This window comes from Leptopilina heterotoma, unplaced genomic scaffold (assembly GCF_015476425.1).
Source record: "Leptopilina heterotoma isolate Lh14 unplaced genomic scaffold, ASM1547642v1 Lhet_81, whole genome shotgun sequence".
NCBI classification, from domain to species: domain Eukaryota; kingdom Metazoa; phylum Arthropoda; class Insecta; order Hymenoptera; family Figitidae; genus Leptopilina; species Leptopilina heterotoma.
Window position 1 is genome coordinate 2,244,002 of NW_025111185.1, and position 23,199 is coordinate 2,267,200.

The following is a 23,199-nucleotide window of genomic DNA, read 5'->3' on the forward strand; positions in this document are numbered from 1 at the left end:
ATAACAATTAAATCAGAATAAAAAGTTTCTTTTCACCAAAAGAATAAACTATATCGCCATAAATATCAATACAAAAAATGCTGAATAAGTGAAAGTAAAGACTAGATATGAATTTTTTGAGGTACAAAATTTTTAGATCATCCAATTTCACTTTTCATTAATTAACTTTGATTGATTTGATCTTTTTTTTTTTAAATGTCAGGCAATCTTTCTCGCTCGAAAATTTTAAAAAGACATAATGTGTGCTCCCAATTATGAATCTTTCATCATTGGATCATTAAACTGTAATTACTGAACTCGATTATATAATTTCGATTATATTCGAAAATATTATTTCGAATCTATTTGAAAATCGGTTTTTAACAATTTATAATAATAATTATAACAATAATAATAATAATATTCTAATATTTTATTTAAATTAATAATAATAATTATTATTATTAATATTATTATTTTAATTATTTGGGTAAATTTGAAAAGAGAAAATTTTATTGTACTGAATCAAAATTCCTCTTTGATTGAAAATATTTGCAAAAAGCAAAATTGTTGCGGATGTAAATATTCTAATTCAAAGCTATTAGAACATTTGATCTTGAATCTTTTAAACGAAACAAGTTACACAAGATTATAGACTTGATACTGATACTACAGACGTGAGATTCTGACTTCCTGACCTACTTTATACAATTAGACAAAAATTGTGTTGAAATATTTGGATAATTTGAGAAAATAGATACACAAAAAGAAAAATAGATACAATCTCAATTTTTTATTATCGCTTGTAAAATTGTATTTTTTTCTCTCAACCAAGAAAATAAAAAATTCATTTTATCTCCAAAAATAATCTCAATATCATGGGAATGATTTAGAATTAGAATATATATTACATAAAAAAAATTATAAGATTCAAATTAGAATTCATTAATACATTTTTTATTACCTTGTAAATTAAGCTTTATAAGGTGTCCTTGAAAATTATGTATCCAACGCAAAATTAATAAACATACAAACAATTCTCATCAAACAAAATTTCCAAAATTCACTAATTTACAATTAAACGGAAAAAAATTTGCAAAAATTCACTAAAAAAACAATTCTCATCGACGACAACTAAACAAAAAAAAAGAATTCAATAAAAAACAATTTTCATCAAAGACAATTAAACGAAAAAAAATTCACTAAAAAATAATTTTCGTCAACGACAATGAGACGAAAAAAACAAAATTCAATAAAAAACAAATATCGTCAACCACAATTAAATGGAAAAAATTAACAAATTTTCAAAAATTCACTAATTCACAATTAAATGAAAAAAAACAAAATTCAAATAAAAAACAAATCTCATGAGCCACAATTAAATGGAAAATTTTTTTTTCAAAATTCGCTAATTCACAATTAAACGGATAAAAATTTTCCAAAATTCATTAAAAAAACAATTTTTACCAAAGACAATAAAACGAAAAAAACTAAAATCGAATAAAAAAATCCCCATCCATGACAATGAAGCGAAAAAGAAACAGAATTCAATAAAAAAAAACAATTCTAATCAACGACAATTAAATGAAAAGAAATCAAAATTCACTAAAAAATAATTTTCATCAACGACAATGAGACGAAAAAAAACAAAATTCAATAAAAAACAAATATCGTCAACTACAATAATGAAACAGAAATAAATTTTCCAAAATTCACCAATTCACAATTAAACGAAAAAAACAAAATTCAGATAAAAAACAATTCTCATGAACCACAATTAAATGAAAATTTTTTTTACAAAAATTCGCTAATTTACAATTAAAAGAAAAAAATTTTCCAAAGTTCACTAAAAACAATTCTTATCAACCACAATTAAACAGAAACAAATTTTCCAAAATTCACAATGAAATGAAAATAAAAATTTCCAAACTTCAATAAAAAGTCTTTTTTGTTAAACAAAATTTTTTTTAATTCAAAAACAAATTCTCACATTTTGTAAAAGACTGTTGTAAATTTTTAGTGGCTAATTTTAGCTAGAAAGTCGTAAAATAAGTGTGATAAAAATACAGAATATATGGTGAATAGCAAAGAAATTCCAAACTTTATTTCCAATTCTCAGTTACTAAAATACCAATAAACTTTCTTTTTCTCTTTTTTTTTTTTTTTTTGCTTAAAAAAGAAACAAGACAAATTCTTGAAAAAGTTCTGATGCAAAACTATTTGTCGCGAAAGGTAAACTATACAAAACCCACTTTGCGTAATAAATTATTAGTTAATTCTTTTAGTCCGTTATCAATGTTATTTAACGACTCAAATGATTTACAATCGATGTTAAATTTGCATTTTATTTTCCTCCTATCGGTAGATAGAGAAAATATGATTTAATTCCAATTTTCCGAGCACGCGAATAATAATATTAATAATAAATTAAACACTAAATTGACTCTCGTGTTACAGTTCAAACGATCAGGGAACTTTAATTTTATGAGCCATTTTCTTCCAGTTCTAAAAGTCCTATTGATGAAGTTGTTCTCTTCATGATTACAGTTCTATCCCCAGATTTTATGACCCAGTAAAAAAAAAAAAAAAAAATTCCGCCCTCTTAATTTCTACCCAATTTTCAGATTTTTAAATTTTATTACAAAATAGAACAAATTTTCATGAGAAACGACAAAAGTCAGATTTGTTAATTTAACGAAAAAAATTATCAAATTTTTCCGTGGAAAATTTTTTGATTTAAAAGAAATTCAAGTTTTGTGAGATTACAGAAATAGGCCAGTCGGTGAGTGCAAAAACTGCCCAAAAATCCGAACAGCAAAGTCTAAACGGTTTCTGGTAGTTTGGGGGCTCCTTATAAGAGCCCCACAGTTTGCTCTCGATTTCCGGGTGCGAAAAAGAGTGTAAACAATCGCCAAAGTTTGGAAAACATGGTTTTTCGATGCTCGTTGCTTCCGGTTAAGTTTTAGGGGAAAAAGTTGTTATTGAAAGTTATAGAGCTTGGAAATACCTTTCAAATGATGGGTCATACGTTAAAAAAGGTTAATTAGTTTAGTTGCAAATGAATTTAAACCATTAAAAATAGCACTTCTTTAATTGTTTAATAACATTGTTAATAATTATCGAATTTGTTCATAACTTACCAGGAATGTTCTCCTTGCGAAGCTGAATAAATCCCAAAAAAAATTAACTAGATCGGAGAAATAGTTTATGCATAATTCCATTTGTTAACTAAAAACATGTAATTTTTCAACGGAATTTCCCCACTTTTGGTCCATCGAATTTCGATTTTTTTTTTGGAAAGTACACTTAAGAAGTCAAACTTTCATCCTATTTAAATGGCCAATTGATTTTTTTTATCTAAGTGCATAATAAAAAGGGTTAAAAAAGGGTATGTTTTTTTGTCATAAACAAATGGAATAACTCAGTCAATTTTCACTTTATCAATTTAGTGTAAACGGCATTTAATTTTATTTGTTTTCACAAAACTTTTTCAAAAAAAAAATCCAACCTAGTTTCAAGGGGGGGAGAGTTAGTTTTTATTTTTCAAAAAATTCCTGACTAGATAATAATTAATATTTTTAATTGAAAATTGTGCCACTTATAGTTCAATACATGTATTTTACGAAAAAAAATTGAACATAAGGTTTTGTGCATTTATTTTTCATTTACATCAAGTAAAAGTAAATACATCCTTTTTTCAACCTCTAAACGTCGGAGTGGGGGTACTCGGAGGAGCGTGATTCTCGCCGCCACAACTCAATTCAGCCGTTCAAATTTGCAAAAATTGTCATAACTTCGTTAATTATTTACCGATTTTAATCATTCTTTTTTTAATTTGATGTTCTTTTTTACGCTGAATCCAAAAATGATTTTATATTTTTTCAAAATACAATATTTTTAAAAATAAAAGAGAAAATTTTTTTAACAAAAAATTTTTAATTATTATTTATAACATTTGACAAAAAATTCTTTTCGTACATATAATTCCATTGCATTCAGAATAATATTATGACATGAAAAAATTCAAATTTTTTTTATATAAGTGTGTAGCATTAGGTTCACATATGCACACCTGTCCAACTATCAATACAACGATGCTACACACTTATATAAAAAAAATTTGAATTTTTTATGTCATAATATTATTCTGAATGCAATGGAATTATATGTACGAAAAGAATTTTTTGTCAAATGTTATAAATAATAATTAAAAATTTTTTGTTAAAAAAATTTTCTCTTTTATTTTTAAAAATATTGTATTTTGAAAAAATATAAAATCATTTTTGGATTCAGCGTAAAAAAATACATCAAATTAAAAAAAGAATGATTAAAATCGGTAAATAATTAACGAAGTTATGACAATTTTTGCAAATTTGAACGGCTGAATTGAGTTGTGGCGGCGAGAATCACGCTCCTCCGAGTACCCCCACTCCGACGTTTAGAGGTTGAAAAAAGGATGTATTTACTTTTACTTGATGTAAATGAAAAATAAATGCACAAAACCTTATGTTCAATTTTTTTTCGTAAAATACATGTATTGAACTATAAGTGGCACAATTTTCAATTAAAAATATTAATTATTATCTAGTCAGGAATTTTTTGAAAAATAAAAACTAACTCTCCCCCCCTTGAAACTAGGTTGGATTTTTTTTTTGAAAAAGTTTTGTGAAAACAAATAAAATTAAATGCCGTTTACACTAAATTGATAAAGTGAAAATTGACTGAGTTATTCCATTTGTTTATGACAAAAAAACATACCCTTTTTTAACCCTTTTTATTATGCACTTAGATAAAAAAAATCAATTGGCCATTTAAATAGGATGAAAGTTTGACTTCTTAAGTGTACTTTCCAAAAAAAAAATCGAAATTCGATGGACCAAAAGTGGGGAAATTCCGTTGAAAAATTACATGTTTTTAGTTAACAAATGGAATTATGCATAAACTATTTCTCCGATCTAGTTAATTTTTTTTGGGATTTATTCAGCTTCGCAAGGAGAACATTCCTGGTAAGTTATGAACAAATTCGATAATTATTAACAATGTTATTAAACAATTAAAGAAGTGCTATTTTTAATGGTTTAAATTCATTTGCAACTAAACTAATTAACCTTTTTTAACGTATGACCCATCATTTGAAAGGTATTTCCAAGCTCTATAACTTTCAATAACAACTTTTTCCCCTAAAACTTAACCGGAAGCAACGAGCATCGAAAAACCATGTTTTCCAAACTTTGGCGATTGTTTACACTCTTTTTCGCACCCGGAAATCGAGAGCAAACTGTGGGGCTTTTATAAGGAGCCCCCAAACTACCAGAAACCGTTCAGACTTTGCTGTTCGGATTTTTGGGCAGTTTTTGCACTCACCGACTGGCCTAAAATACAAGAAATTCTTCTAAACGCAAAAAAAAAAAAATTATAATACAAAACAAAAATTCAAAGGTGAAATTAGACACTGAAAAAAATTGTTTAATAATAATTAATAATAACAAAAAGAAAAAAAATATATAAAAAATAAAAATATTTGTTATGAAAAAAAATTTTCTCTTGCGCAAAAATGCGAGGCAAAATGTTTTTCAAGAAAATATTGAAAGTTTTGAAAATATTAAAATTTAACTGAAGCTGCATTTACCTTGGGATTCATAAAACAATTTTTTGTTTGTGTTATAGGTTAAATTGTCGACATAAAGAACAACGAAGAAACACAAAGAAAGAAGATGAAGATACCTTCAACAAAGAAATTATCTTCTATGTGCAGTCTACTTCGTTTAATGTTTTTTCCAAATCCCATAAAATTAAGAAAAAAATTTTAACACTTATTCACTGCTCAGTGCTGCAAATTGGTTAAAATTTCATGAAATTTCTCATAGTCCGTTTGATAAAAATTATAAACGAAGAAATATTTCATTTTTCAGTTTCTTTATACCAATCAATTATGATTGTTAAATTAATTTTTATTTTTAATTAAGAAAAAAAAAATGGAGTTTAAATAAATTTGAGATTTTTTGTGTTTTTTTCACCGTTTAATTGTGGTTGTTAAATTAATTTTGATTTTTAATTTAAAAAAAAAAATGGAATTTAAATAAATTTGAGTCTTTTGAGTTCTTTTGATGTTTTTTTTTCATTTTTTGAGCTTTTTTCACCTATCAATATTGTGATTGTTAAATATCAATTTTAATTTTCAATTTCAAAAAATAATAGAATTTAAATAAATTTGAGCTTTTTGAATTTTTTTCGACAGACAAATTGTGGGTGTAAAATTAATTTTAATTTTGAATTTAAAAAAAAATAATAGAATTTAAATAAATTTAAGCTTTTTGAATTTTTTCTTTTTTATGTTTTTTTCACCGATCAATTGTGGGTGTTAAATTAATTCCAATTTTGAACTTCAAAAAATAATAGAATTTAAAAAATAAATTTAAAAAAAGAGATTTTTTACCGACGAATTGTGATTGTTAAATTCATTTAATTTTATAATTGAATTTTTATATTTAAAAAACAATTGCGATTGTTGAATTAATTTCTACTTCAATTGAAAAAATAAGAACAGAATTAAAAATAAAAAATAGCATAAATACAAAAAGTACAAAAATAAATAAAGAAAATTCGTGCAGTCAAATTTTCAGAAACGAGAACAAATTTGACTATTTCAGAGTAAATATTAAAAATTAATGAAATTAAGACACAGGATATGTGGAAATGAAGAAAAAAAATCTAATCTTCCCCTATGTATATCAATTCGATTATTTCAAAAAGAAGAAGTTAATTTTAAAAATTAACGCCCAGGAAATGTGGAAATGCTCAGAAGATAGAGAAAAAAACTATCAATGCGCCTCAATAGAGTTCTATTTGTTTAAAATACAAAGCGAAATAAAGTCACAGCGAGGCACACTTTTGGAAGGAAGAAATACAACAAAAGAATAGAATGAAGTAACATGACCGCATGATTTTCTAAACTCCAACACCGCGCTTATAATACCATTTTTCAAGTGTTGATGTTGTAGAATGATTACCGTTATTACAATATAGTATTTTTTTTTTTTATTTACTGGAGAGAAATAATCTCAATTTTTCGAGTGATTTCATTTTAAGACGATCGTCCCATTCTACCTTGAGAAATATATTAGGCGATCAATTTTTTTATTCTTTCTCTATTAGGAGAAATTTTTCAATGATTATTATATTTTATATTATTCAATTCTATAATATTACAAAATAGTTTTATTATTCGTCAAAATTTGATCGTAATTACTGTTACGATATTGTTACGTTACTGATGAATTATTTCACAAAAAAATAAAATAAAATAAAAAACTAAATCGAAACAAAATCACAAAACAGAAAAAAATTTTTTTTAATAAAAATTATGAAATCAAATTAGGAAATTTTTTTCAAACATTTGAGTCCTCAAATAAATCAATTCAATTTGTTGAGTCAATTACTCAACAAATTTTACAAATTTTTAAAAATATTTTCAAATAAATTGACAAATTTTTTAAATTATTTTCAAATAAATTGACTCAACAAATTTTTACTTAATTTGAAGATTTCATTTCATTTAATTAGATAATTAATTTAATTTTTTAAATTTAATTTAGTTTTTTTTTAGTTTGGCTAAATTTAATTTAATTTAAATAAAATACTATTTTTGTATTAGTAAAAATTTAAAAAAGGAAAGAGAATTGTTTATTTCTGTAAAAACTGAATCACAAAACTAAAAAAATGTTAATCTAATAGAATTTTTTTGGTAGAAATTATTTTTTAATAAATTGAATTAATAAATTTAATTTAGTTCAAAAGAAATTTAGTTCGACTTCTTTTCATTTAATGAAGATTTAATTAAGCAAAATTCTATTTTAGTGTGAGTAAAAATTTAAAAAAGGAAAAAGAATTGTTTGTTTCTGTAAAAAGTGAATCAAAACAAAAAAATTTTAATCTACAATTTTTTTGGTAGAAACTATTTTTAAATAAATTAAATTAACAAATTTAATTTAGTTTAATAGAGATTTAATTCGATTTCTTTTCATTTAATGAAGATTCAATTAAATTTAAACAAAATTCTATTTCAGTATGAGTAAAAATTTAAAAAAGAAAAAAAGAATTGTTTGTTTTTGTAAATTATCACTAAATCAACATTGACAATTGCAGTTAAGAAAATGACATTGTCTTTAATCCCCAAGAAGATTAGTTTTCTATCCTTAAAATCAACCATTTGAAAAGGTCATTCAATTTACGACGTAGATTTTCAATCTATTTCTTTAAAAAAACAACTAAAAATTATTTTTAAGTACATAAGGCAGTCAAAAATATTTTTCGCAGTTTATCCGCAATTATTGAAAAAAAATACATTTTAATCCAAAACAGTTGTTAAATTTTTTGTAATTGGCTCAATTAACTTCTAATCTCTTATTAAATATTACTTCATCAAAACCTTTTGTAGCTGATTGAACAGATGACCTCTTTCTGTATATTGTTAGAAATCTTTTAAACATTCAATTCTTTTTCTTAAAAAAATCTTTTCTCATTAATTAAAAATTTAATTACTTATTAGTTATTAGTAATAAATTTAATTCTTTAATCGAAAAGAATGTGCCAAAAAAATGTACACTAATAAAAAACAAAATATTTAAAATTCTAAATAGAATAATAAATTTCCAAAAGATTACAATTTTTTGTTTTTGAAACAATAAAAAGAAAGAAATATTTCTCCTCAGTGTATTATGGGACGAAGCCAAAGCAAGATTGTTTCTTTAAAAAAGAACACCGTATATAGTGGACTCACCAGAATGCTCGGTTTGCTGCACGTCTTCCAGTTGCAATTGCAACTGCATTCGAAATATCGTTATCAATTTTCTCAATTAAAAATATATTCACTCCTCCTCCAGGAATAATTTTTTTTAAACAATTATTAATCTTCATTCACTAGACTAATACAACAAAAACAAAATAAAATCGTCGAAACCAAAATACGTATTTCACTCCAATAATTCCAAGATCACCTGCCAAGTTCCTTTTATAAAGTTCAATCCACTTTGTGCGAAATTGAAAAAGTCAATCTCGCCAAGTTCAATTTTCAAAACGTCTCTCACTTTTTTCGGAGTTAAACTAGAAAGATGAATTTAAATCTGATTAATTTAGAGCGAAATTTAAAAAATACTAAAATTTAAAGACACGCGAAATTTTAAAGAGACAACAAAATTTTAGAGTCATCAAACTACATTTTTCCATCTAAATAAGAATGTCAATATCAAGTTTCACGTTTCTCGAAGAAAATTACAGTTTCTCTAAACAATAACCTCGAGTTCTTTAAAACGAGGACTTTTTTCCCCTCTTTTTAAACCACAAAATTTCAAGTTCAGTCACACAGAAGAAATAAAATCCGAAAGCACCACCACACTTGAAAGTTTTGAGTCCTGGAATATTAAGTTTAAACAAGAAAGTCCATGATAGAAAATGACGAAACAAAACTCGCGGGAACCTCGCCACACCTTGCCTGATCGCGACTGCCTTTCGAAGTGCGCCCCATTTGGAAGAAGTCTTCTGTTACCTGAACGAGTATACATATACAGAGTGGTTCAGGATACCAAGGGACCCCCTCCACCTACACCACGCTTCTCGGTACCTTCTTGAATCAATTTATTTCTTATTTTATGCTCAAAATTCCTTCTGAAAATATTCTCTAATTATTTTTCATATAAATAGGTGTATGATTTTTTTCATTTTTTAAACGATTCGAACAACAACAACAAAATAATCTATTCTCCGTCTCTCTATATAGAGAAAAAATAGAAAATTGTATTCTATATTCAAACAAAAAAAAGTAGAGAATATATTTTAAAATCAAAGTAAATTTTTTCATAAATTTAATGAACAGGGTTGCCACAAAAATTTAATTTTGTTTTTCTCGGATTTTTCCCTGATTTCCAGATAAAATTTTGCCTTTTTCCCTGACTCTAATAAAATATTCTGATTCACTCTAACAATGATTAAATACTCAAAAAAAATTCTCTAATACATTTATTTAGTAATTTCTTTAATTGTAAAATTATTTGAAAACATCAATAACTTCTTCATTAAATAAATATTTAATCATTATTATTTTTCCATTAGAATTAAGATGTTTAAAAATTTTTAATTTAAACTTTTTTGAAATTCAACAACTGTGGGAATTATTATAAAACATGAAGAAAGCTGACCGTGTGATAACAAGATTATTTTATATTATAAAAGAATATTTTTTTACTTTAACTTCGTCAAAATTATTTTCGTCATTTCAATTCAATAAACATTTTCTTGAATTTGTAACTACAATTCTTCTCTAAATCAAATATTTTTCATAATTTTTGAAAAAGTTCTTTGAGAATTTTGAAATTCATCTGTTAACAATTCAATTTTATGAAATTTCGATTATTTGAAAAATCTTCACTTAAATATATATACTAGAAAATAAAAACTTGAAATTTAATTTTTACGGAGAATTTTATTAACAACTTTTGAAAATATATTTAATTTTTTTTAAAGAAATTTAATTAAAATTTTACTGAAATTTATTATATAAAAGAATAAATTCTATAACAATTTTTGAAAATAATTGAAAACTTTTTGAAGAATTTTATTAAAATTTTTTAAAATAATTGAATTCCTAAAAGAATTTAAATAATAATTTATGTAAATATGTAATTGGATTCATGCGAAGAATTTTATTAAATTTTGTTTAAATAATTGAAATTTTGCCAAGAATTTTATTAAAATTTTTGACAATAATTTAATTCTTGAGAAGAATTTCGCTATCTATTTATAAAAATAATTTAATTCTTGACGAGAATTTTTAAAAAAATTTGAAAATAGTTTAATTTCCGAAAAGTATTTTATTATTTTTCTAAAGAATTGGATTTTTGTGATGAATATTGATATTTATCAAAATAATTGAATTTTGGAATAAAAATTTATTTAAATTTCTAAAAATAATTGAATTTTTGTGAAGAATTTTGTTATTTATTGAGATAATTGCGTTAAAACTTTTGAAATAATTAAATAATAATAAAAAATTCATTCTTGTCAGAAATAGAAAAAAATTTTAAAGGTTTTGTATTAGAATTCGTGGTAGTTTCATAGTTTATGAGACAAACAAAAAAGACACAAAACATTCAGAATTTTCTTATGAATTCTAAAAATCAATTTTTTTCCAGTAATTTTAATAAAAATCCCTGAATTCCCTGATTTCCCTGACCTGTGGCAACCCTGATAAAGTAAAGCGACAAAAATCTAATAAAAAATCGATTAAGAATTGACTTATCAATAAAATTAGATCCAAAAACGTATCAAAATGATATTAACTCATTAATCGGTATCTTGTATACTCTATCAAAATTTATCAATTTGAATTTCAAAAATAGAATTAGCAATTAATTTCTAAAGATAGAATTTTAATTTAACCAAATTATTATTTATTCCACTTCCAACTTCTTAGACGAATTTCTAAATTGTAAAATTTCCATTTATTTTACATCAAACAAACTTAATTTCTTTCAAATCTTATTTAGGTGAATATTTTATTTTTATTTTTTAAGAATATATTTAAAATTCAATAATTTACAACATTTTTTAATCGAATTTTTGTTCAATGAAATCTTGAAATATTCTACTTTATTTTTATTGTCGATTATAAAAGAAATTATTATCAAACTATGAGGGCCAAATGAATGAAAAGAAACAAGAAGTTTTGAGTTAAAGAAAAGAAAAAGAAAAATAATTTTGTTTGAGAATATTAATTAAATAATTACTATTTTAAAAATTGTATATCAATTGAAAAGAAATAAAAATATTTTTACGAAATTCTAAATTATGAAATAAGAAAAAATTTTTTAATTTTGAAATAAAAGAATTAAAAAAATTACTTTTTTCAAAAAATGATGAAATTAATTTTTGAAAAATCAAAAACAATTCAATTAATACACTTTACAAAAACCAACTTTCTGATTTATAATAATAGATAACAATTAACCCAGAAACTTTTATTTTGGCGAATATTAATTAAAAACTCAATAATTTAGAAAATTTTTTAATTGAAATTTTTTTTATGAACGAAAATTTAAATTATTCTACTTCATTACTGGCGATCAGAAAAAAAATTTTCCACTTTAAGAGAAAAGCAAAATTTAACGAAGGAAAAACATTAAGTTCAAAAAAAATTATAAACAATAAGAAAACTCTTCAGAATTGATAGAAACTTACAAAAAAACAACTAATTTTTGGAGAATTAATCAAAGAATATATGAATTACTTTTCAAAATTGTGTCAATGGAAATTAAAAAATTGATTGTAAAATTGAAAATTATGAAAAAAAGAAAATTTTGTACTTTTAGGAAAAAGAGAATTGAAAAAATTCCTTTTTTCAAAAAATACCTAATAAATTCAATTTTAAAAAATCAAAAACAAGAGAATTAATAAACTTTACAAAAACAAATTTTCTTGTTTATAATTATTGATAACAATTAAATCAGAAATTTTCATTTTGGCGAATTTTAATTTAAAATTTAATAATTTAGAGGTAATTTTTTAATTGCAATTTTTGCTAATTGAAAATTTGAATTATTCTACTTCATTTACTAGTGATTAGAAAAAAAATTATTCACACTTTAAAGGAAAAGCAAAATTAACGAAGGGAAAACAATAAGTTAAAGAAAAGAAAGAAAATTAAAGACAATACGAAAATCCTTCGAAATTTATAAAAATTAAGAAAAAATAGATAATTTTTCGAGAATTAATCATAAAATAAGAATTAATATTTTAAAAAATGTATCAATTGAAAAAAAAATCAGATCAGATTTGAAGAAATTACTTTTGAAAAAATTATCTTCTCAAGAAATGACAAATTCAGTTTTGAAACATCAAAAACAAGAAAATTAATTAACTCCACAAAAAACAACTTTCTGGTTTTTATAACAATTGATAACAATTAATTCCAAAAATTAATATTCAGGTAAATATTGAAATTTTCGAATTGGAAGTTTAGTTAATTCAAAATTTTTTAATAGAATGATTTCTATTAAAAATTAAGTTTAAATTTAATTTTTGACAAATGGAAGTTTTAATTTAAATTTGTTGAAATAAAAATTCTAAAATTTTTAAATTAAACAATAATATAAACTTTTAAATTTTTATTTAACAGTTTATTTTATTATCTAATTTCTATGTTTCTATTCGTGAAAATAAAGTTAAATAAAAATTTGGTTACATAAAAATCGTACATATTTAATGAAAATTCCTTTCAATAAAAACTAGATTTACAAGAAAATTCTTTCTTACGAAATTCGCTCAAATAGAAATTCACTATTACAAATTCAAATATATACTGATTTAAAAGCACATTGCATATTGCTTATAAATAAAAAAGATTTTCATTTAAACGAATCAACCTGGGAAAATTCTATTGTTAAAAATGGTAATAAAATTGTAGTTATCGTAGTTGTAATAAAATGTGTGGAAATAAATAGTAAATTAAAAGTATTTACCTTACGATTTTCAGAGGGATTCTCACTTCCATTATTTCTGTTCGCAGCAAATGATTGTTGAATCTTCAAAAATAAAGATGACACCTACAATCAAATAAGAAAGTTTAGATTTTAAGTAACGTCAGAGGTTAATTTACTGATTTGAAGACAAATATTTCATCTTTTATTAAGTGATTGATGTTTGTTGAACATTAATTTTAAACCAAACGCTTAAAAAGCAAAAAAGCATTTATAATCGCAGAGAAAATATTTACCATTTATAATCAATCAATTTCTTTACTCTCTACAAGTTTTTATATAAAATAATTTCTATTCACTATTTTTATTCATTTTTATTAATTTTTATTCACTTTTATTCATTTCTTTATTCATTCTTTAATCATATTTTTTAATTCATTTATTAAAATTCTTTTTCAAATACAACATTTTTTTCAAACACAAAGGAGAAAATAAAGAATTATATTTATTTATTTCAAAGTTATTTCAAAGTAAATAATTACCTAATTAGAAAATTTTTTTTTGGCGCAATTTTTCTACTTGTTTAATTATTTTAACGTTACATTAACAATTTCTGAATAAATTTGTCTTTAGAAATGAAAGACTCTTCAAAGTTATGTAATGTGAAAAAAAAATCAAAAACTGTTTGAGCATAAAATTAAAATGTCAGTTTCATTTTCTACCAAAGAGAGTTAAAAACAAATATTTCGTAACATAAGAATTTAAAATTAATTAGCGCTTTATAATTTGAAGCGTGTACATATTAAAAAAAAATTACTGCGCGAAGATTTAAAAAGTTTCAACAAGAAATGAATAATAAAAAATTGTAAACTTACTCGAGTCGAAAGGACGATAAAAGGAAATACTCAATTTCCTCTATACATGATTAATAAATCCCAGTTGCCATTGAAATTTGTATTCTAAATTTATCCATTGAACCTGAAAATAAAAAAGAAATTAAAAAATTAAAAATTATTTCTAATAAAAAAAATTATACCATTTTTTTACCAAATTTTAATTTTTCTTTCAAGTTAAAAAAAAGAAATGCAATATCATTTTCAACATTTAAGTGTCCCTTTTTTTCCAAAGTAAACTCAACTTACAGATAATATTTTATCACCGGAAAAAAGGGGAAAATAATTTACACAACACGTTCCGTCAAGAAACGCACTTTAAAAGAGGAACAAAATAATAAAATAAAATTAATTGAAAAATTGTAAAAAAAAATACTCTTGATAAAAAATAAAAATTTAGCATTTATTACGTATATTTAATATCAATATTCATATTAATAATTTATGAGTATCTTATTAATTACAATTATTTATATATTATTTATATCAAATATTAAATAATAATATTTAATGTTCAATAATTAATTCATTACACTCTCTGAGTATTAAGAAAGAAAATTTTAAGAGAAAAATTTTGAAAAGGAAGAAGACAAAAATTTTTATCATGTTCAAATGAGCGCGGTAATATTTTACAAATTTTTCACTCAATAAATAGATTCTCCTCGTGATTAAGTTTCAAATAAAAGATTCGCAGAAGAGGATATAGAAAGTCAACGTGATGTAATTTCGACCATCAGTACCGCATATTTTCACGAACACACACTCACACATACTCAACATTAATACGTCCTCTATTCGTGTTAACTTTCCTATATAAAAAAAAATGCAATAGGTAGTCACCATAATGAGAAGCCAGTTCTTTAAACTGTAATTTGCCTCTTGATCGATGAGTTAAAGCAGATAATCAAGAGTAAGATTCAATATCGTTAAATTAATATTCAGAAAAACGTTTTGTAGATTAGTTCATGGATATAAAAAAAATGAAATACAAGAAAAATGTAATAAAAGAAAAAAGAAAATAGAAAAAAAAGTAAAATATGCAGAATTACAATATTTATAGAACTAAAAAAAAATTCTGTAACATGATTTCGAAATTTGATTTATATATTTTACTGGATTTGAAATATTTTCACTATATTTAGAGAGTGAAAAAAATTTTAATTCTAAATTCTAAAAGATGCAGTTTCTTAAAATCTGTTACACGGAGAATGTCGAGAACAAAGTAAATATAATTATACTAAACTGACAAAAGAAGCTCGCGCATGTAACTGTGAAGAATTTAAACAGTTAACAACATTACAAATTTTTCTCCTACAATAATGAGGCACGTAAAAATTTCCCAAATACTATTTCATTCCAATTTCCATAGCGGGGAATTTTGGATTTCAATTTTTTTTTCAAAAATTTCTAAATGGTCGAATTTTTATTTCTATTTCACTAAAAGTTATTCATTTGATCAAATTTTCTTTGAATCTTTTCTTTTTTGAAATAAAATATAAACTAACTGACTAAATTTTCTTCCAAAAATTTCTGTTTCATTAAAAGTTCATATTTTCAGTTTTCTTCAAATTTGTCCTTTTTTGAAATAAAAAATAAACTTAATAACTAAATTTTCTTCCAAAAATGTCATTTCTCACTAAAAGTTTATTTTATGCAATTTTCTTTCAAAATTTCCTTTTTTGGAATAAAAAATAAATTAACTGACTAAATTTTCTTCAAAAATTTTCAAAATTGCAGAAATTTCATTTCTATTTGACTAAAAGTTTATTTGACGCAGTTTTCTTTGAAATTTTCCTATTTTTTAAATAAAAAATAAACTAATCGAATAAATTTTCTTCACAAAATTTCAAAAAATATAAATTTAATTTCTATTTCACTAAAATTACATTTGATAGTTTTCTTCTTGAATTTTCCTTTTTGGAAAAAGAATTTTTTCTCATTTTGTTTCAGAAAGAAATGAAATTTGTCATTTAACAATTTGTTTGAATAAATATTTCGATTCAATTGGTAATTTCCAAAATTTATAATATTTAGAAAAAAAAGAGAGAGAAGGAAGAGAATTTTTACAAATTATTTATTTTCGTAAATTTCAAAATTTATATTGTTTAGAGAAAGAGAGAGAGAGAGATGGGGGGGGGATTACAATTTAATTAATTCCAATTAAATACCATAATTTTTTGTTTGAAATAAAAAAGGTTTCTTATTTCTTATTTCTTTAAGTAAATAATACATATTTCGATTGATTTCATAAAGTTCAAAATTTATATTTTTTAGAGAAAAAGAGAGAGAAGAAAAAAAATAACAATAATTTTTACAATTTAATTAATTACAATTAAATATTACAAGTCATTTTTGGTTTGAAAGAAAAAATGTTTCTTATCTTGTTTCAAAAAAGAATTAAATTAGTAATTTAAAAATCCAATTAAATAACAAGTGTAACAAATATAACAAATCACTTGAATGAAAATTCTACCACATTTTCTTTCGAATGAATTTCAAATAGAAAAACATTGAAAAAATAGTACTTCAGTCGCATTCATGCGCCCCATTCTAAACTGTTATTTACGTTTGAATTCGAAGGTTGCGATTTAGAAAATAGCAATTGCGTTATAAATATACAAATTACTAGATCAATTTTAAACTTGAATGAAATCAAATTATGATGAGAAGTGAAAATTGCAAAAAAAAAATTCCCTCCCTCTCCATTTTTTGCCTCCAAATAATATACAATCAATTTTTTAGATTATAATTATTTTCGCGCACTAGCACACGGGAGAAAGTGAGAATCAGAAAGAGTTAAATTCTATACATGTAAATCAATGTGAGCAACCTCGCAATCCATGAAATGTCAGGGCTGTGCCGATTTGTAATGGCGGTTTTATTGTTTTATAATTTGTTCAAAAAATAAAAATAAATAAATAAAAAAATAAGAAAATATCTAACAAACTTGTTAAAGAAATTTCGAAAGGATAATTACAGTTAAACGCGAGCATTTAACAAACAATGTAAAAATATTATTTCAATCTTAGAAGACGATTTTTTTTCCAAACCAGTTTTAGATATCTATCAAGTCATTTTATAAGACGTGTTGAAGCAATTTTAAATAAGAGAAAAAAAAGAAAATAAATATTTACCTACAAGCCATGAGGAATTTAAATCTTGAGCTTAAATTAAAACCAGGCAGTGCTGTCATCTCGATGCGAAACCGCAAACCGTTGAATCATTGAAACTCAATCGGAAACCTTTAAACAATTACAGCGAAAATTAGAAATTTGATTTAAAGTTATTATAAAATTTAGATTTAATTTGAGAAAATGTAAATAAAATATGTTAAAAATGTTGGTTTAAAAATTAAAAGTAGAAAAAAAAAAGTTAAGAATAATAAAAAAGTTCCCAATTTTTGTTAGAGATTTGATAATTTAAAATAGAGAAAAATAAATCTGTTTAAATTGTTTTTGAACAACAATGCTAATTGTTAGTTTTAAAAAAATGATTTAAAAGACAAAATTAAGAAAAACGAAACGAAAAAATTTATCATTTTTGTTTGCAATTTGACGGTTTAAAATAAACAAATAAAAAATAAATCTCTACAAATTGTTTTTGAACAACAATAATTTATTATTGTTGTTAACTTTTAAGATATTTAAAAAAATGATTTTAAAGACAGACAAAGCAAGAAACATTAATCATTTTTGTTAGGAATTTGATAGTTTAAAACAAAGTTAAATTTTAAAAAATGAATCATTTTGGCCTGCGATTTGACAAAATTTAAAATAAATAAAACTAAATATCTTTAAATTATTTTTGAACAACAATAATTTATTATTGTTAACTTTTAAGTTAATTAAAAAAAATATTTAAAAGACGAAATCAGGAAAAAAACCCGAAAAATTAATCATTTTTGTCTGCGATTTGACAATATTTAAAAAAAATTTTTTTAAAATCTCTACAAATTGTTTTTGAACAATAATAATTTATTATTGTTGTTAACTTTTAAGTTATTTAAAGAAATGATTTAAAAGACAAAACAAAAAAAATTAATGATTTTTGTTTGCGATTTGACAATTGAAAATAAAAACTTAATCTCTTTAAATTGTTTTTGAACAAAAATATTTTCTTCTATAAATAATTAATAGTTTGGAAAAATGAATATTTTTTGCAAAAATATTGCAAAATATAAAATTAATAACTTACTATTATTTTTTGTAAAACCGTCTAAAGAAATTCTGTCCAAAGGTCCAAACATTAAAGATATTCCATTATTTTTACTTCCGATTGTTTTTCCATTTCCGTCATCATCTATCGTCATCTATTAAAAAAAAATTAACATTAAAATTTTATTCAGACAAAAAAATAATAAAATTTAAAGACAAATAATTTTCCTTGATCAATTAAACCAAAATTTTAATTAATATTTCACCAAAATTTTTTTTTTTACAATAAAATTTTGATTCTTTTATCAAAATATTTGATAGCAAGTAAAATTAGAAAAAAAAAGAATTTTGATATTCTCTTTAAATAGTAGGTATTTATTTTTATATCTAATATTTGTTTAAATAAATTAATATTTTATAATAATTTATTTATAAAAATAATTAATAAAATTTGTTATATTAGCAACAAAATTTTACATTTTGTTCAATTACTGGATTGCAAAAGAATTGTTATTTTTATTATTATTATATTATTTTTTAATTTGTAAGAATATAAAGTTTTTTTACAAACAAAAAATACGACTTTTAAAAATTCTTTTTAAACAAATTTTAGAAAATTATATTAAAAAAATGTAAAAAAAAAAAATAAAGTAGAGGTAAAAAAATAACAAACTTTGTTTTCTTTGTTTCAAAATTTATTTCGTATTAATTTTCATTCAGAAAACACATTTTCACAAATATCCAGTGACAGAAAAATCTCTTCTCACGTCTCTCTTTTCGATACAAATGCAATTGTATATGTTATAAAATTAGAACTTAAATTAGTTTTAGTATTTAAAAAAAATCACATATTTATCACTTTCTGGTATTGAAACAGGTTATAAACTAAATGCTGAAGTAGTCTCACTGGAAAATTAAATAATACTTCGTTGAACGATAAATGACTAATTGTAATAATAATAATAATAATCGTAATTGAATTACGCGCGTGAAAATAGTACATACAAAAAAAAGTACAAAAAGAAAGCTACCTTTTTAGGCAGCTTTTACAATTTTTTCAGCAGCTCGTGGTTGAGCTGGACTTTTATTTGTCTGTGACGCCGCTTCTTTTTGCGAATCAATCGACTTGTTGGCTGAATCCTTAATGGCCGGTGTACCAGTGTGTTGAATTTCGATAACTCGCTCCTTTTTATCCTCAATGGGAAGATCCTTTCGCGGTGCATTGATTGCCAATACTCCATCAGACGAGAGACTTGATGTCAATTTTTCAATGTCACATTGTTCAGGAACCAGATACTTCCTTGAGAATTGTCGCGAAATCCATCCGTGCTCGTCCTTTTGTTCCTCGTGCTTTCCTTCGACAATTACATTGTTGCCGACCACTTTTACCGTTATTTCCTCCGGTTTGAATTGTTGAACGTCCAAGCTCACCTGTAATTAAAGGCAATTTGTTAACAAACAAAAAAATTTTTCAATTAAAGAGGAAAAATAATTTGATTAGTCTTTTTTGCTGTAGCAAAAAAGACTAGACAAATTATTTTTAATCAAATTAAAACTAGACTATAAACTATTTTTCAAAAACTAGAATTTAAGGTTAGGAATGTAAAAAAGAAATTTAGGCAAATTTATTAAAAAAAAGAAAAGATTTTTTAGGAGAAAAATAAATTTTATTTACTTACGTTGAACTTTTGCTTGTCGGTATGAACAGTGGAGGTACCGCCTGACCTTTGTGTCAAAGCAAGACTCCTGTCGTATGGATGGCGTCGGTGAGCGAGCCGGCGATGCAAAATATGAGGTCTAGACACAAGGTCATGATAGGGAGAAATCGATAATTCCAAATCCTCAGGATGAAGTCCATGGCCAAAATGTTGATCGAAAACGTGATGGGGATGCTCCAAATCCTCCCACCATTTTGAGAACATCATTGGAACGAGTGACATTTTCTTTTCTTCTTTTACACAAAAAAACACTGTAACTTTCCTTTCTCCAAAAATCACTTAATCACTTCTTTTCAATACAAAGAAAAAAAAAAGATTTCAAAAACTCTTGATATCACCGAATTGTAATCGTTAAGAGAAAAATTTCCTCTCTGACACACAACGAAGCAGTGCACTCGTATTTATACCCTCGGTCGTTAAAGCGAAGGAAGGGATAGATATTACCAGAAATTTCCAGAATATTCAACGGTCGCGAAACAATCGCGAAATTTACCAACTTTACAGCAGCTGGTTGGGGAAATTTGTAAATTTTACTTGCATACAAAATACAAGTCTCTTGGAAAACACCGGCCGGCAACAGCCGGCACGATTATATTGACATGCAAATGAGGATATAAACAATTCTAATTCGAGCTGTTTGAAAATTTTAAACTCAGATACAAGAAAAAAATGGACCTTGTTCTTTGTTTCGTATTGTGAGAAAATTGCCAAATTCTCCGTAACTTCTGAGTTAAAATTCTTTTTGTATCTCCAAACTAAAAAGGAAATTAATATTTACAATCTATATTATTATTTTCAAGTCCAAAAGTAAATAATTATTTTTAAAAAATTATCGGAAAAACGTATTCTTTAATCTGTAGGATCTGTAGCTTTTTATCGATTTTGTAAATAATTTGCTACGTGACCACGTCATCATCTTTTTTCACTTTTCGATTTTTCGCTTATAATATTAAATTAATAATTTAATTTAAATTAAAAATAGATTAGATATTATTCTTTCGATTAGAAAATTGAAAATAATTACTACCTATTTTCGCTATATTTTCACATAAAGTTTCTTTCGTTCCTTTAGTTCCTTTCGACAAAGTCAACATAACCTAAAATTCATTTTTGAATTGAAATCATTGAAAAAAAGAAAATACCGAAAATACTTTTCTGAAAAGAAACTTAAATTTCCAAATGATAGAAAGAAAAATTAAATCTTGTGTATGAGAAACAAAAATTGAAATAAACACCAAAATCGAGTATAAGCGAGAAATTTCTAGAAGCTTCTCAACGTTTCGACAGTGTGTGTGTGAATCTAGATAAATACGCGGTCGGTTAGCAACACGCTCAGTATTACAAAAGTCTTCAAAGTGTTGACATCTCAAAGAAATTGAAACTGCATCAAACTTGTTTGATAAACTACCAAAGTTTGTGAAATTAAATAGAACAAAGTGTAATAAATTCTATTTCTATTATTTTTCAACTTTTTCAACAAGAAAAATGTCTCTCGTTCCATTGATGTTTTCCGACTGGTGGGAAGATCTCGATCGTCCTCATCACATCCTGGACCAAAATTTCGGTCTTGGACTACATCCTGAACAACTTTTGGCACCACGCAGCATGCTCCATCAACATGCTGCTCCTCGAAGATGCCCGATGATCTATCGACGACCTTGGGCAGACCTTTTGCGCGAGGAAGACGGTGGCGCTTCGACCGTACACAACGATAAGGACAAATTTCAAGTTCAACTCGATGTTCAGCAATTTAAACCCGAGGAAATTGACGTTAAAGTTGTTGACAAGTACGTGATCGTCAATGCCAAGCACGAGGAGAAAAAGGACGAGCACGGATGGATTTCTCGACAATTTACAAGGAAATATTTAGTTCCTGAGCAATGTAACATTGACCATGTGAAATCGTCCCTATCATCTGATGGAGTCTTGTCTATCGAGGTACCAAGAAAGGAACAGCCAAAATCGCAGAACGAGAAGGTGATTAAAATTCAACACACCGGTAAGCCGGCATTAAAGGCCGGTTCTGATAATAAGGAGATCAAGAAGACCGAAGAGAAGAAGTAAACAGGTTTTTGCCATATTTACGAAATTAACATACACAATTTTCATTATTTTCCCTAATATATATATATATATATATATAAAACACTTAAATGTAATTCATAATTCAGAAAATGTAACTTTACTGCCTTTCGAGACTGAGTGTTTAGAACTTGATAATATTTCTTTATTTAGTTCATTATGAAGACATTTTTATTTTTGATAGTTTCAAAGATAGTTGATAATCTAAGTTTCTAGATTTGTGATTTAAAAATGCCTAAGATTTATGAAATCCACACACAGTAGTTTCTACGATAATCTTTGTATTTCTTATTATTCTGTGATTTTTTGATGTTAATAAAATTAACAGTATAAATATAATTCTCTTGTGTTTCAATACAAAAAACCTATCCCCATTTATATTCCCATTTTTTAATTTCTTACAATTTAATTTTTAATTGGTAAAATTTTCTAATGCTGATATAAAATAATTGAAATCTCAAAATAACAATTTTTTTATTTAAGATATCTTTACAGTAAAAAACTTTAATTTAACAAATTGATTTAATTTTTCAAATTAAATTTTAATTCAACAATATTCAATTTAATTTTTCGAACTAAATTTTAAAATTCAATTCAATTTCTCAAATTCAATTTTATTTTTCATATAAAATTTAACAATTCAATTTAATTTTTTTAAATATTAAATTTAACAATAATTCAATTCCTCAAATTAAATTCAACAATTCAATTCAATTTTTCAAATTAAATACATTTAATAATTAAATTTAACTTTTCACATTAAATTAAACAATTAAATTCCATTCAATTTTTCAAATTAAAATCAACAATTCAATTCAATTTTATTTTTCATATTAAATTTAACAATTCAATTGTTCAAATTAAATAAATTTATTAATTAAATTTAACTTTTCAAATTAAATTA

At 24.0% G+C, this 23,199-nt stretch overlaps 3 protein-coding genes across 4 annotated transcripts in view; 1 reads left to right on the forward strand and 2 right to left on the reverse strand.

Annotated features, from left to right (window-relative positions):
• The window catches only part of LOC122511236, a 70,506-nt gene extending 56,080 nt beyond the window's left edge, over positions 1-14,426 (reverse strand). Inside the window, exons 1-2 of one of the 2 annotated variants that reach the window (XM_043626369.1) lie at positions 14,324-14,426; positions 13,491-13,574 (exon numbers count right to left, since the gene is read on the reverse strand). The gene's annotated coding sequence lies outside the window, so the exon portion shown is untranslated. Of the gene's footprint in view, positions 1-8,758; positions 9,525-13,490; positions 13,575-14,323 lie in introns of those variants that run through there. The other variant, XM_043626368.1, reaches the window with a different exon arrangement.
• Positions 14,427-19,172: 4,746 nt separating this feature from the next.
• LOC122511239 (protein lethal(2)essential for life-like) lies at positions 19,173-20,607 on the reverse strand. The gene is made up of 2 exons (XM_043626373.1): positions 20,175-20,607; positions 19,173-19,926 (listed from the first exon to the last, which is right to left on the reverse strand). Exons 1-2 carry the CDS (start codon positions 20,433-20,435, stop codon positions 19,531-19,533), a joined length of 657 nt encoding a protein of 218 aa, XP_043482308.1. The 5' UTR covers positions 20,436-20,607; the 3' UTR covers positions 19,173-19,530.
• An 897-nt stretch (positions 20,608-21,504) lies between these two features.
• On the forward strand, positions 21,505-22,634 carry LOC122511242 (protein lethal(2)essential for life-like). Its single transcript, XM_043626376.1, has one exon. It carries the CDS (start codon positions 21,699-21,701, stop codon positions 22,275-22,277), a length of 579 nt encoding a protein of 192 aa, XP_043482311.1. The 5' UTR covers positions 21,505-21,698; the 3' UTR covers positions 22,278-22,634.
• Positions 22,635-23,199: the final 565 nt, after the last annotated feature.